At 38.3% G+C, this 12500-nt stretch overlaps 1 protein-coding gene across 3 annotated transcripts in view; it reads right to left on the bottom strand.

Annotated features, from left to right (window-relative positions):
• LOC145492262 (fibroblast growth factor receptor 1-A-like) overlaps positions 1-12500 on the bottom strand; it is an 82819-nt gene that overhangs the window by 4274 nt on the left and 66045 nt on the right. For 2 of the 3 annotated variants that reach the window (XM_081471648.1, XM_081471646.1), the window contains exons 6-18: positions 12075-12341; positions 10735-11022; positions 8327-8635; positions 7465-7722; positions 6869-6982; positions 5935-5953; positions 3842-3884; positions 3336-3591; positions 3149-3259; positions 2267-2457; positions 1979-2101; positions 1812-1882; positions 399-439 (exon numbers count right to left, since the gene is read on the bottom strand). In XM_081471648.1, coding sequence (XP_081327774.1) covers positions 399-439; positions 1812-1882; positions 1979-2101; positions 2267-2457; positions 3149-3259; positions 3336-3591; positions 3842-3884; positions 5935-5953; positions 6869-6982; positions 7465-7722; positions 8327-8635; positions 10735-11022; positions 12075-12341 — 2091 coding nt within the window. The remainder of the gene's footprint in view (positions 1-398; positions 440-1811; positions 1883-1978; positions 2102-2266; positions 2458-3148; positions 3260-3335; positions 3592-3841; positions 3885-5934; positions 5954-6868; positions 6983-7464; positions 7723-8326; positions 8636-10734; positions 11023-12074; positions 12342-12500) is intronic. The other variant, XM_081471647.1, reaches the window with a different exon arrangement.

The following is a 12500-nucleotide window of genomic DNA, read 5'->3' as shown; positions in this document are numbered from 1 at the left end:
CTATCTTATAGCAGGACACGGTTTCTTCTTTGTCTCTAATATTCGTTTACTTTTCGGGTGACGAACAGAGTAGACAAAATCCGGTGGCCATGTTCGTGAAAATTGTGTATGGCCGATCACTTATGCTCTAATAACGAATTGTGCCAAGGTAAGTGGCACGATAGAGGCATACTATTGATCGATAGAAGGAACCGTACAACCTGTTCGTTCCATTATCAGACACTGGGAAGTGCTAATGGACATCAGATTTTTTTCTCCCAGGGATTGTTGTAAAAACGTCACGTGACACAAACTGAGAAATATGTTCAATTGATAGAATTTGCCCATACGTTTTTGATCCTGGAAATAAAACAATAGAGAATATTTGAACCGCAAACGTGCTTTGTAATTTAACTTACCTACAGTGAGAATCTCGTACAACAAGACACCATAGCTCCAACTGAGAGAAAAATGAATTAATTGATACTAAGTGACATTATAGCAGATACAAATATTGATTACCTCGGAGCTGCGCGGTTATTGATCTCGGTAAAGTGAAGTCCTCTCTTGCATTAGGAACATCATAAGTGTTTCACTATTTAAATACAGTCGCACCTCCACTAAAGGCCACCTCTCTACAACGGCCACCTCTTTGCAACGGGCAGTTTTTTTGGTCCCGGCGGACAGTCCAGACGTTCACTCTTATTTTAACCTCTCTATAACGGCCACCTGTCCACAATGGTAACGGCTACTAACACTCGTTCCAACTGCCGTAACAACCTCTCGACAACGGCCAGTTAATCAACGACTGACGAACGGTGTATACAAAGACCCCATTTTTTATTGCAAAACGTCAGGCACCCCAAAAAAATAAACCGTTGCACATTACACCCCTACATCTCCATAACGACTAACTCTCTACAACGGCCACTTTCCTCTGTCTCCAACAGTCCAAGGTGGCCGTTGTGAAGAGGTTCGACTGTAATTGTTCTTTTTATAAGTAACAGTAATTAAATTCCTGTTTCTAAAGAAATCGTGACCCTTGGCTACGGAAATCAGTGCAAAAATTTGGAAAATGAGGTATTCTTTTAGGTTGCAGAGTTTCTAAGAAAATATGAGTAAAACTACGTGAAGCTACCAACACGACGTAAAACCATCTCCAGCGAGCAATGGCAATTTAAACGCACACTTTATTTAACTGGCGATCAACCACTTGCGATTCAATGTGGTTAAAACTGAAACAAACACCAACACAACAAACTTAAACAAAGCGAAAACGGCGCAAACTAAAACCCGTGATAATAACAGATTTACATTTGTAACGCAATGCTGGGACTGCTCATAAACGGCTGAGATGCAGTTGAGATACGACAACAAACTGCACTAGATGCCTCGATTATGGATACTGCCCTCCGATCCGCACTGCGAAAACTTAAAATGCACTGCCCAAAAGCTGTTTGAATAAATTACACGACGAAACAAGCGCCACATTCCAACACGTAATACCTTCAATACAAAATGTACTTGCTAAGCTTCACAATTAAACCAATTCAGTTGAATTGGTTTAATTGTGAGCTAATTGGGGCACTTGCTCTAAAAAAAGATCATCATAGAAAAATGTATATTCAAATAAATAAAATAAAAGACTTTATTTAACCTGAAAGGCCAATCAGTGATCACTGGATCACTGGTATTAACTGGCGATCAGCATTTACATATAAAATACAGCTATTCATAAAATTATACTTTAAAAAAAACAAACAAAAAAAACAAGAAGATATATATACTAAACATTTACATTAAAAATTTACTAAAAGGTATTATATACTCACACGTCACTTTGTGTTGTGTATGTTCCATATAACAAAGCTTCATAAGCAGTCCACTTAACAGGAAGACGACCCTTTTAAGGAAACAAAATAATCGAAATTAAAACCAAAAAAATGGAGATGCATATTCTGTGGACGTGAGACAAGTGTAATTTCTTTGAATCTCTCACCCGACTTCGTTTGGTGTAGATATCATCCTGCTGGACATTTCTGGCCATACCAAAATCTGTCACCTTACATTTCTCTCCTTCACCAACAAGAACATTTCTGGCCGCCAAGTCACGATGGATTATCTGAAACAGAGTTAAATATTGCTATTAAATAATAACTGTTCAAACGCTTACTTGGGCAGCGCGTGTTGCTGCGTGGATCTGAAAGGCTTTTGCAAAATAGAATGGAAGAACTTACAGAGTTAAACTGTTTACAGGGGATATAATGACATAAAAAGAAACGCAAACCTTTCTCGAAGACAAGTAAAACATTCCATCAGCAATCTGCCAAGCGAACCTCACCAGTTGTTCCGCAGTCAGATTGGTCTGCGGTTTCGAATCCGGGTCTTTAAAGTAAGTGTCACTTAGTCCACGGCTCTTCCTCAAGTACCCCAGCAGATCACCGTATGGCACGTACTCAATAAGGACAAGCAGAGGATCTATGGTAAATTGGAAATAAAAATAATGGTTCACTCTGAAGCCCATCACAGTATAAACTGCTTAAGAAAAGCGCGGGACAAATTCAATCATCGCAAGCAAAAGGCCAATTATTGAAAAGTTCGACAATGAAGCAAAATAACGAGATAGACAAGAAGCTGTTTTAGGTTTGAGCAGCCATCACTTTTATTATAATTTTACGTGTTAAAATTCTTAGAAACAAAATAACTTTTTTAATCTTCGGACATGTTTCGACGGTACATCCGTCATCGTCAGTCTAACGGTCTAACAAGTGTTCATTACATAATGTTACGATGTATAAAAATTTCAAAGTTGTAACAGTAAAACAAAGTGCGCGAGCACCTGACCATAAACTATCGGTCAAGGTGCCCACAAGGAAAGCATCAAGTATTTACCTTTGATAATGGCTCTTTTAACTCTGCTAATTAATTATCCAATCTTTATAGGTACGCAAGCCAAATTTAAGCCTTTATTTACGTTTTCCAGGTCGCCTTCGTGAAAGCTAATGTAAACTGAAATTGTCCGCCAAACATGAAGGAAAAAAAAAAATTCAACTTAACAACAAATTGCTTTCTTTTGTGCAATGTCTTGAAAAAGTAGTTCGCCAAAATCAATTCTTGAGCGTTCCATGTTTGCGGCCCGCATTGCAAAATCTCATCAGATTTCATTTACCCGACTCAGTGACACATCCCATCAGCTTGATCACGTGAGGATGAGGCTTCAGTTTTTTCATCACCTCAAGTTCTGACAGCAGGTCGTTTCTGTCTGAATCCGGGGCATTCGCTATAAAGCAAAACAAATAACAGATGGTCTTCCTTCAGTCCTGATCATCTCGACAGGTTGGAAATTCTAATCGTACCTTTTAACATTTTTACAGCAACCGTTGAGTATTCCTCGTCACCGCTTATGTTCCATGCTGTTGCCTTGGCAACCCTAGAAAAAGCTCCTTTGCCAATGACTTTAAGAATTTTGACCTGTTCTCGATTAATTTCCCAGACTCGTGTTGACGGATGAAGAGCCATGTAGTTTCCGCTGCTTGGAGCTGCATAGGTCGCGGAGTCACCAGACGGCATTATGCTGGAGGACGGTTTTTTGGTTTCCGTAGCCATGGTGTTCTAGTGAGAAATAATGGACTTTAGTTTATTATTCATGGTTACCTGATTAGCATAAGTATTGACAATGTGCATATTAATTTGTTATACCTGATTTTGTCTCTTTAGTTCATGGGTCGACTAATTTATGTCTCTTTGTCGATATTTTCAAAGTTGCACAAAATATAACTATACTCAAAAGTTGTTTTCTGTGTTTCGGGATTCTTTCTGAGGTTAAAAATCAAATTTTGTATGTGCATTTTAACTTACTTACCAGCACGACAAACTCTCCGCCGCATCCAGCACACATATTTCTACTAAAAGACAGCAACATGCAAGGTAGCAGTAGAAAGCAATATGCTTCAGTTCGATTCAATTTCTAACAGCAACAGCAACCAACCATTCTTTAGGTTAGTCAAACATATTCAAAGTGTCAAAATGGAAAAAAGTTGGGTCTCTCCCAGGGACATCCTACCACCAAAGCGAGAGGCCCCCCTATCCAGGGTCTCTTTTACTGCAGATTCATCTTTGTGATTTCTCCAAAGCAGCCCGCTGCTATATATAAAAAAATGCTCCAAAATATCTTCCATAAGGAGGGTTGACCCTCCTACAAGAGACGACTTTGTCCATATAAACAGGCTCCTATATTTTAATTTTCAATTACAATCAGCTCCATAGCTTTCAGATTTTTAAGCTTATAACATTTTAGAACCTTTCTGAACTCTTCACCCTTAAACCATAGTTTCTTCGAAAGTGAATCAAGGAAGAAATGTAATGTTTCCTTCCCTTTTCTACGCAATTCTAATTATTATCCTTTTTTTCTCTATACGTCCGTGTTTCGCGAAAAGACATTGTCTGCGTCTCCTAAATGTTTCTGTAAAGTAAATTTAATTTTAATGGGAGAAAACCCATTGACTGAAAGTGCGTCAGCGGATTCTGAACTTTTCTTCAAGCAGTCTTACAGGTAATAGAAGGTAAAGAGCAACTTTTGCCAAAAAGCCAAAACAAATGGGGGTCATCCTGCTCGTTTTCGTGATAATGAATATGCGTTTTTAGAAACTTTTCTATTCTATTTTATAGGTAAAGATTTGCAGCTGATGTCGTTCCTTGAGGCAGAAAAGGCCTTGAAAAAGAGTGAATGGTAGTCTTGCCCGTTCTCATTCCAGAAAAACTTCGATCCCACGAGAGCAGAAAAGGTGAAATATTTGTTACTTTCCACGTACAGATTTTTTTCTGGTCTCTTTTTTGGGGGGTTAAAATGGAGACATTCAGTAAAGGATTTGATCTATGAAAAGAGATGGTCACGGATCATTTATGAAAGTAAACAGCAGCTGAAGTTAACGTAATCGGTGCCGAACCCTATTGAACAATTAGATTATGAGCTCGAGATTTCTTATGGAAATCGAGAGCGAATAATCTAATTGTTTTAATAGAATACTAACTAAATGTCCTTCAAATAACGAGTTCCAGTCGTTCCCCAACGAAGAATTGAACTTCACGCCCCAGCAAAATCGTGTGGATTGAATTGTTTTGTTTTTTAAAAAGATTTGCAGTTGTGCACGCGCGCTCATCGGGTCATGGAGTAATTTTGAGGTTTTTTAAAAAGTCGCACAACGGTCAGTTTCCTTTCTTTAGTGTTCTTGAAAATAAAATTATCCCGTAATATTTCTAAATCTTCTGCAAAACATTAGAGAAACTTGACAACGTTGCCATTATGTGGATGACCTCTACATGGCCACTGCATTCTAAGTGCTGATAGTACACGAGTAGCTTATTTATTTAACATTTATTTTATTTAACATTTCGTTATACGCGGTTAAAAATCATCAGGTAATACTAATATTTAAAGTTATATATATATATATAAAATTAATACTAATAAACTACTAATAAACAGTCTATGCTAAATACTAATTAATAATTAGTATTTAGATCGCAGCATTTAAATTAGTATGCGAGTAGAATTCTTTAGAATTCTTCTAAACTTGCTTTTATTTCTTCCTTAGCGCGTGCGCTTGATGCATGACGTTACGTGACGTTGCAACATGAATTTCGTGAATAGTATGCGGATGCGCAGAAAAGGGCGCGAACGTCCTTAATGCTGATAAATATACGAGTAAAGGTTCTTTTGCCTGGACCAATGTTTCAATGTAACGATTGCGTAACTTTCGACCTTCCGAGCGGTATGTCACTTTAATTTCTCCAGCAGATCGACAGGAACCTGAAAGATTGAACTGTGTCAATATCCACATTGACGTGGCACCAAAAAAAATTGTCATTGGTAAGAGAAAAAAGCAATTTTGTATTTACTTTGACATCATGTTATTCTTGATACTTTTAGGGTATAATAGGCTTCAATTTACTCACCGATTTCTTTTCGAGATCGCTGAAACAAGAACAAAAATTAAATAGTCGTCAGCCTTTACTCTTTTCAGTTATATGGTGCGAATTTCCATGGCCTGGTACAAACACGAGGGAAAGTTTGGGAGAATTCTAATTCCACCAAACTTTGCCAAGTTTCTCCTGAGGTTTTGTCAACCTAAACGGCCATTTTCTCTTTCGTTTAGAAAATAAGGCCGACAAATGATATGCCAACCAATCTATGCGCTGGATATGTGCAAGCATTTTTGCTCAGTAACATAGCCAACCTGCTCCCATAAACGTTAGAATTTATCAAATCTACCTATAAATCGTTTTCATGTGACGTCATCATTTTCTAAAATCGAAAACTAAAGAGCCACCAAAGTTTTCATCCTCATCAGGCATAAGAGGGGGTAAATTCATATCTGTTTGCAATGTTACAGCTCAATAGTGTGCTTTGTTTGAAAACCACTGTATTTTGAATTTTAGAATTACGGCGCTATGTGACACAAAGCTTCAATTGCATTTGTCAAAAAATATATATACATACTTATCTGAAGTGTTTTAGCTTTTGTAGAAGTTAGATCATTAGGAAAAGTGCTTATGTAAATGTTTGTTTGTTCAGTACAGATAATCAGTCGCCTAGATAGCCAAAGTGAGTTCCAGATGTTACACTATTTTCCGGCCGCCATATTGGTGCACCACAGAGGTGCACCAACATGACGTTTCCATACTGGGCTCTGTAAATTTCTGCGAAACATTTCGACAAATATCTGCAGTTTGGGAAAACGCACAAACCTAAAACTTGGGGAAGTGTCTTCTCTATCTATTTCCCATACGATCACAATTTCTTGACTTTATCCACTGAATGGTTTTCGATTCATTTTTTTATTGCGTGACAGTGAAAACGATCTATATTCAGCCAAAATCTATAACTTACCCGCACCACTGCGCAGTCTCCGGAGGACGATGATCAGAATAAGAATGATAATCAACAACACAAGGATGACAATGTTATATACAATGTGAAGAACCAACACGTTACACGACGAACCTAAAATATACAAAAGAAATCATTTAGATGGTTAGTTATTTGACCGCACTGTGTCAAATTATGATCATTTTGTGTGTCCACGACAGCATTTTTATTCTTTTTTAAAGTCTTAGGTATCTTTAAGATAGTCCTTTACATAAGCCTTATTGGTTTCTCAGGGCTTCCTTCCCTCATAAATTGATATTTTGCAAATATATCTGTAAATGGAAAAATAAAACAAACAAACAAAAAAAATACCTATTACCTTTTTTTGTACCGTTATATGACTCAATAAATGTCGTTACCAAGTTCTCTTTTCGTTAAAATGAAACGTGCACCCATCAGTAATTGATGCTAGAAAATGTTACCGCACGCCGGTTGGGCGCACTACTCCTTACTTGCAGAAGAAATGAGGGAGGTAGGGCATTTGGACAAAGTTGAAAAGTGATATTTGTTATGTACATTGCTTGTAAACAGTGATGTTCGGTATTAAGTTACTTTACCTTTAATTCTAACCTCCACTGTGTAGGTCATGGTTCCTACTGAGTTTGAGACTTCACATACATAAATCCCGGCGTCATTTTCACTTACATCCTGGATGATTAATTCTGTTTTGCTGGTGCTATTTTGGAGCACCCTACCACTTTTTCTCCAGGTAACAAGTGGTTTAGGATTGCCCTCGGCTTCGCAGAACAAGTAAAGTACGTTTCCCTCAACAATAGTAACTTTTTCTTTGCTTTTGAAAGTAATCGTGGGCGGTACTATAGCAAAGAAATTAATAAAGAAATGTAAGGACTACATTATTTTTCGGCCACTTAAAATTTAAACGCAACATTATGAAAGATTCTGTTCTGAAAGAAAAAACTTAAAATCTACAATTTATTATCAGATAGATGACTGGCTTCATTTCGTTTTTTTTTTTTTTTTTTTAATTTAGTCTAAAACCCGTCACAAAGGTATTCTTTTATATCATTACAAACAGTGTGTGCAATTTTTCCGCAATTTAGTTCCAGCGAAACTGTAATTAGTCTATTTACAAATTAAAAATCGAGTCCACGATAAGTTTTTTTTTTTCAGTTGGGTAGTGAGTCGCGTAAAATCCTGTGATAGGGTTGACATTACAGAATCGCGCCCATTGAAAAGCGTCGCCCGGGAAAAGTGGGGTACCCATGATGCTTTGCGGGCGCAATGACCTGGGAATGAGGTTGCAAACGTTCACCGCCAACTTCGGTCTCTTAAGATGTGAATCGCCGAATTCCCAAACAGGAGTTGTAAAATTTCGCTTTGCGTCCGTTTAGTTTGGTGTCAAAAAGGCAAAACAGTGGACTAAGCTAAATTTCAATTAAACGTAAATATAACACATGCCTCCTGATGCTTTGACTCTCGTGATCTTTCCATCTTCTTTTAAACTTTCACCAAATTCGTTTGTTGCAGTAACCACAAATTCATACACCTTGCCTCTTTCCAACTCAACTGTCAATTCTCTAACTGAGACATCTGTAATTGTCTTTAATTTGATCCACTCTCCTGTTTTACCATCGGTCACTATTCTTTGGTACACAGTGTACTGTGTGACTATTTTTCCGTAGTTTTCTGGTTCACTCCACTTCAGAGTAATTTCATCGTCTGTTACTTCATTTGGCAGATCATCAATTGTTGCTGTTGCCGGGACTCCTTGGTTTATCAAAATACCATTATGAGTTATAATTATCGAGTTTAAATTTAAATTTCCCTGGGCATAATCCTTTCAGGTCATTAACTCAAACTGACCATTTGGTGTTACCATACATAGGTAAATGAGCTCTATCAAAAAATCACTTGCTCTACTTTCAATTTGCTCGATTTATAAGAGAGACGGATCATCCGTCTGGGACTAGCTTGGAAAAACAACGCCAGTTCATCTGATAATTCGTCTGTGTATAAATACGCGCAAACAGACGAACCATCCGTCCAGACGACATAAAACGAAAACTAGGTCGTGCGGTCGATGATCCGTTTGTTTATCCGTGTTTATACACAGTCGAATTATTAGACGAACTACCGTTCTTCGCCCAAGTTCGTCCTAGACGGATGATCCGTTCTAGTATAAATCGAGCCATCCTTGCCACTGATTTAAATGTTATTCTGTGTTATTATATGGCTTTGGCTTGTGGCCGATGTAACATGCGTTCTGATTGGCTAAGAGCGAGATCTGAGCGCTCATTATGCAGCCGTAATGCCAACGGGCCGATTACGGATTATGCAAATTAGGAAGAGCCCGATTCTGAAAATTCAAGCGCATCGAAACGATGAAAGCCGATTAAAAGCAGTACGAGAAAGCAGATTTAATCCGAGTAGCTAAAAGTTTAGAGATTTTTCCTTAACCAAATTTACATAGAAGTCGTTTTTGACTTACCAGCCGGAACCTTGGCAGGCACTAGTGAAAAACAATCAAAATTTACCGAGTCTCAGGTAAAGCTAAAATCGCTAAGTGAAAAATACCATCGGCAGATCGGTCATGCATCCTGAGCAGAACACCACGAAGAAATTTATAAGTTATCATCTTAGTCACAACAATTACTGAAATATTGAACTCCGCCACAGTTCTCATCAAATAGATTCCCTGGCTTTAACACAAGCAAGTGTAAATCAGCTTTCAGGATCATCAGATGTAAACAATCGGGCGGTTTCTGTCGGTAGCGGTGTTTCTGATAACTGCAGGAAGTTTTAAACGTTCACAAGGCTTGAAAAGTTCATCCATAAATCCCAGAATGAAGAAGGCGAAGATATGTTGTCGAAAGCGAATGCGAAGATCGAGTTATTCTGAGCAGTACATTCTGAAGCATTAGTATTTTCTTTCACCGAAAGACCCTTGGTTTGGACTATTTTGAAGCACTTTCTGTCTTTTCTATATGCGTTGACGTTTCGCCACAAAAGTTGGAGACCCCCCCCCCCCCCCATCAAGTTGTGGCACCACGATACTAAAATACGTTTTTGAGGCTTTGACAACCATTTTTCCCGTAAAGAAATGTGTGTTTTTAACAGAATACGTAATACATATAACTTATTAGATGTTTTGGTGTTTAGTATCGCGGTATATTTTTACGAGTTGTGCCGTATTTTGACGAGCCAGTAGCGCGAGTCAAAATACCAACCACGAGTAAAAATATAAAGCGATACTACACACCAAAACATCTAATAAGACGTTTATTATCCAATTGCTGTAGTAAATAAATTTATCAGTGAAAGAGGGAGAGTGCGACAATTCTGCGTGCGCGCGCCGACCTGTCCGGCAAACAGGTTTTCTACCGTACAAATAACTGTACAATATCGCTGTACGTTTGCATGTACTGTATTTGGACGGTGTTCGCTGCAGTTGGATAATAAAGTGGTGAAGTTCACTGACTGTGTAGTTTTGCACTGGGTTTGAGACGATGAATGAATCGGTAAACGCGCGCATCGCCGGATGTAAATTGACGACTTCCGCTCGAATAATTGTTTTCTTTTCTTTAATTCATGAGCCATATACTAAACAACTTAATAACCTCGACCGTTCGGTCGTTACGGGAAAATCTCAAACCTCGGCCTACCGTATTAACCTCGCTATCGCTCGGTCAATACGGCAAGGCCTCAGACTGAGATTTTCCCGTAACGACCTCACTCTAGGTTATTAAGTAGTTATTATTTATTTCAGGTGTATATTATGTACGTATTTGAAGTAAATTATGACTCATCAACAACTGATAATCCAAAAATAAAAATCATGATAGCATGGCAGTATCACAGTTTGTTACCTTCATACTTAATCCTCACTTTCTTTTCTGCAGCAGGTCCCTCAAACACAGCATTCCTCGCAAATACCTTCACAGTGTAAGTGGCATTTCTCTCCAGACCTCCAAGAGACAGACTGGTTATTCCAGGATTAGAAATATTAACATTCTTTATTTCAGTGCTACCCTTTATTATGACCACTCGGTATGCTGTGATAGGGCTCCCTCCATCATCAATTGGTGCAGTCCATTTTACTTTCAGTGAAGTGGGTTGAATGTCTAGCTTTGCGATGGTTGGGGAACCTGGCTTTTCTAAGGGAATGAAAAACAAATGGATAAAACAATAGCTATTAAAATACCCACACCGTGAATTGCCGCGTATAAGCCCCGGATTTATAAAACTTTGTAGGGGGTTTGGATTGGTCTTATAAATGGAGGGGCTTATATCCGGGGGGCAGGGGCTTTATAAGCGGAATAACAAAAAACCGTTTCGAAAAGAGCTACAGCAGTGTTGATCGAAATACGTACTTCCTATACTGGTTTCTATTTAGGTTTTAAAACATAATAAGTCGAATTCATTTCAAACAAGAGGGGGGCTTTTACCCAGGGAGGGCTTACAATCGGAAATAACATTTTGTTTACAGGCACATGTAGACGGGCCCACAACCTGGGGCGGGGGGGGGGGGGAGGCTTATAAGCGGGAGGGCTTTTAAGGGTATAAGTAGCAGTTTACGGTATTTCACAATTAATAGTTTCATTACTCGAGGTTATTCTGTGCACCAATACCTTTCTAATGCAACATCAACTTACAAAACATTAGATTAAGGCTAGAGATAGCCTGCATAATTAATAACTAGCTTATATAATTTCCACCAAATGTGAATATGCCAAATACATTTTATTTTCAAACAAAGTCGCGAAAACTAACTACTACTCTACTGTAAATGGTTGTTGATTTGATGATGAACTTTGACTAAATCATTCATTAGCTAGCCTTATCATAGCAAGAAAAAACATAAGATACAGCTCACTTGAAAACTGCCTTTTCAGTAACACATGAACCCTGCTCAATTAACGGTTACGTGTTTCACTGCCACCAATCATTTCAGGAAACAGAAGTTTACTTAAACGGGTTTCAAAGGTCACGTCTGGATTGTGATTAGTTGATTTCGATCTATGTTCTTTCTTCTTTTCTAGGTTTATTGGATCTTGTCGTAATTATGACTGACGGCCGCCAAAAACGCAATTGTTAGTCAGTTTAGTTTGGAACTTCAAAGTTCGCGTGTTATTGAAAGGCGTAATAAAAAGAAACTAAAAAAAAGCACAAAATACATCATTTAGGAATTACGATAAAAACGACCTACTTATTTGTTCTATTTTCACTGTCTCGAAATCAGCAGGAGCGAGTCCATTGTCAGCAACGCACTTGTAACCACCAAAGTCTTGATCCTCGTTCATCTTCACATCCACTGTGATCTGTGTAGCTGTAACACTGTTTATTCGACTTCCACCAGGTTTGTACCAGGTGAGTGTTGGTATAGGAACACCATCCGACTCGCACGTTAACGCTACTGTCTGACCAATCCAAGACTTATCAGCTGATGAAGTGACTTCTTTTATTGTAGGCGGATCTAAAAATTTCAAATAACATCTCATATCAACAAGACTAGATAACGATGGTTGATAACAGCAAACAAGTTTCACAATATGAATGGTGGAATGTATTTCTCAAAAAAGAATAAAATCTGACTCTTCCATGTCAGTCCACCCTTGCCTTCCAGATACCAAGT

This window comes from Orbicella franksi, chromosome 7 (genome assembly GCF_964199315.1).
Source record: "Orbicella franksi chromosome 7, jaOrbFran1.1, whole genome shotgun sequence".
NCBI lineage: Eukaryota > Metazoa > Cnidaria > Anthozoa > Scleractinia > Merulinidae > Orbicella > Orbicella franksi.
This window is presented reverse-complemented; position numbering and strand designations above follow the sequence as displayed.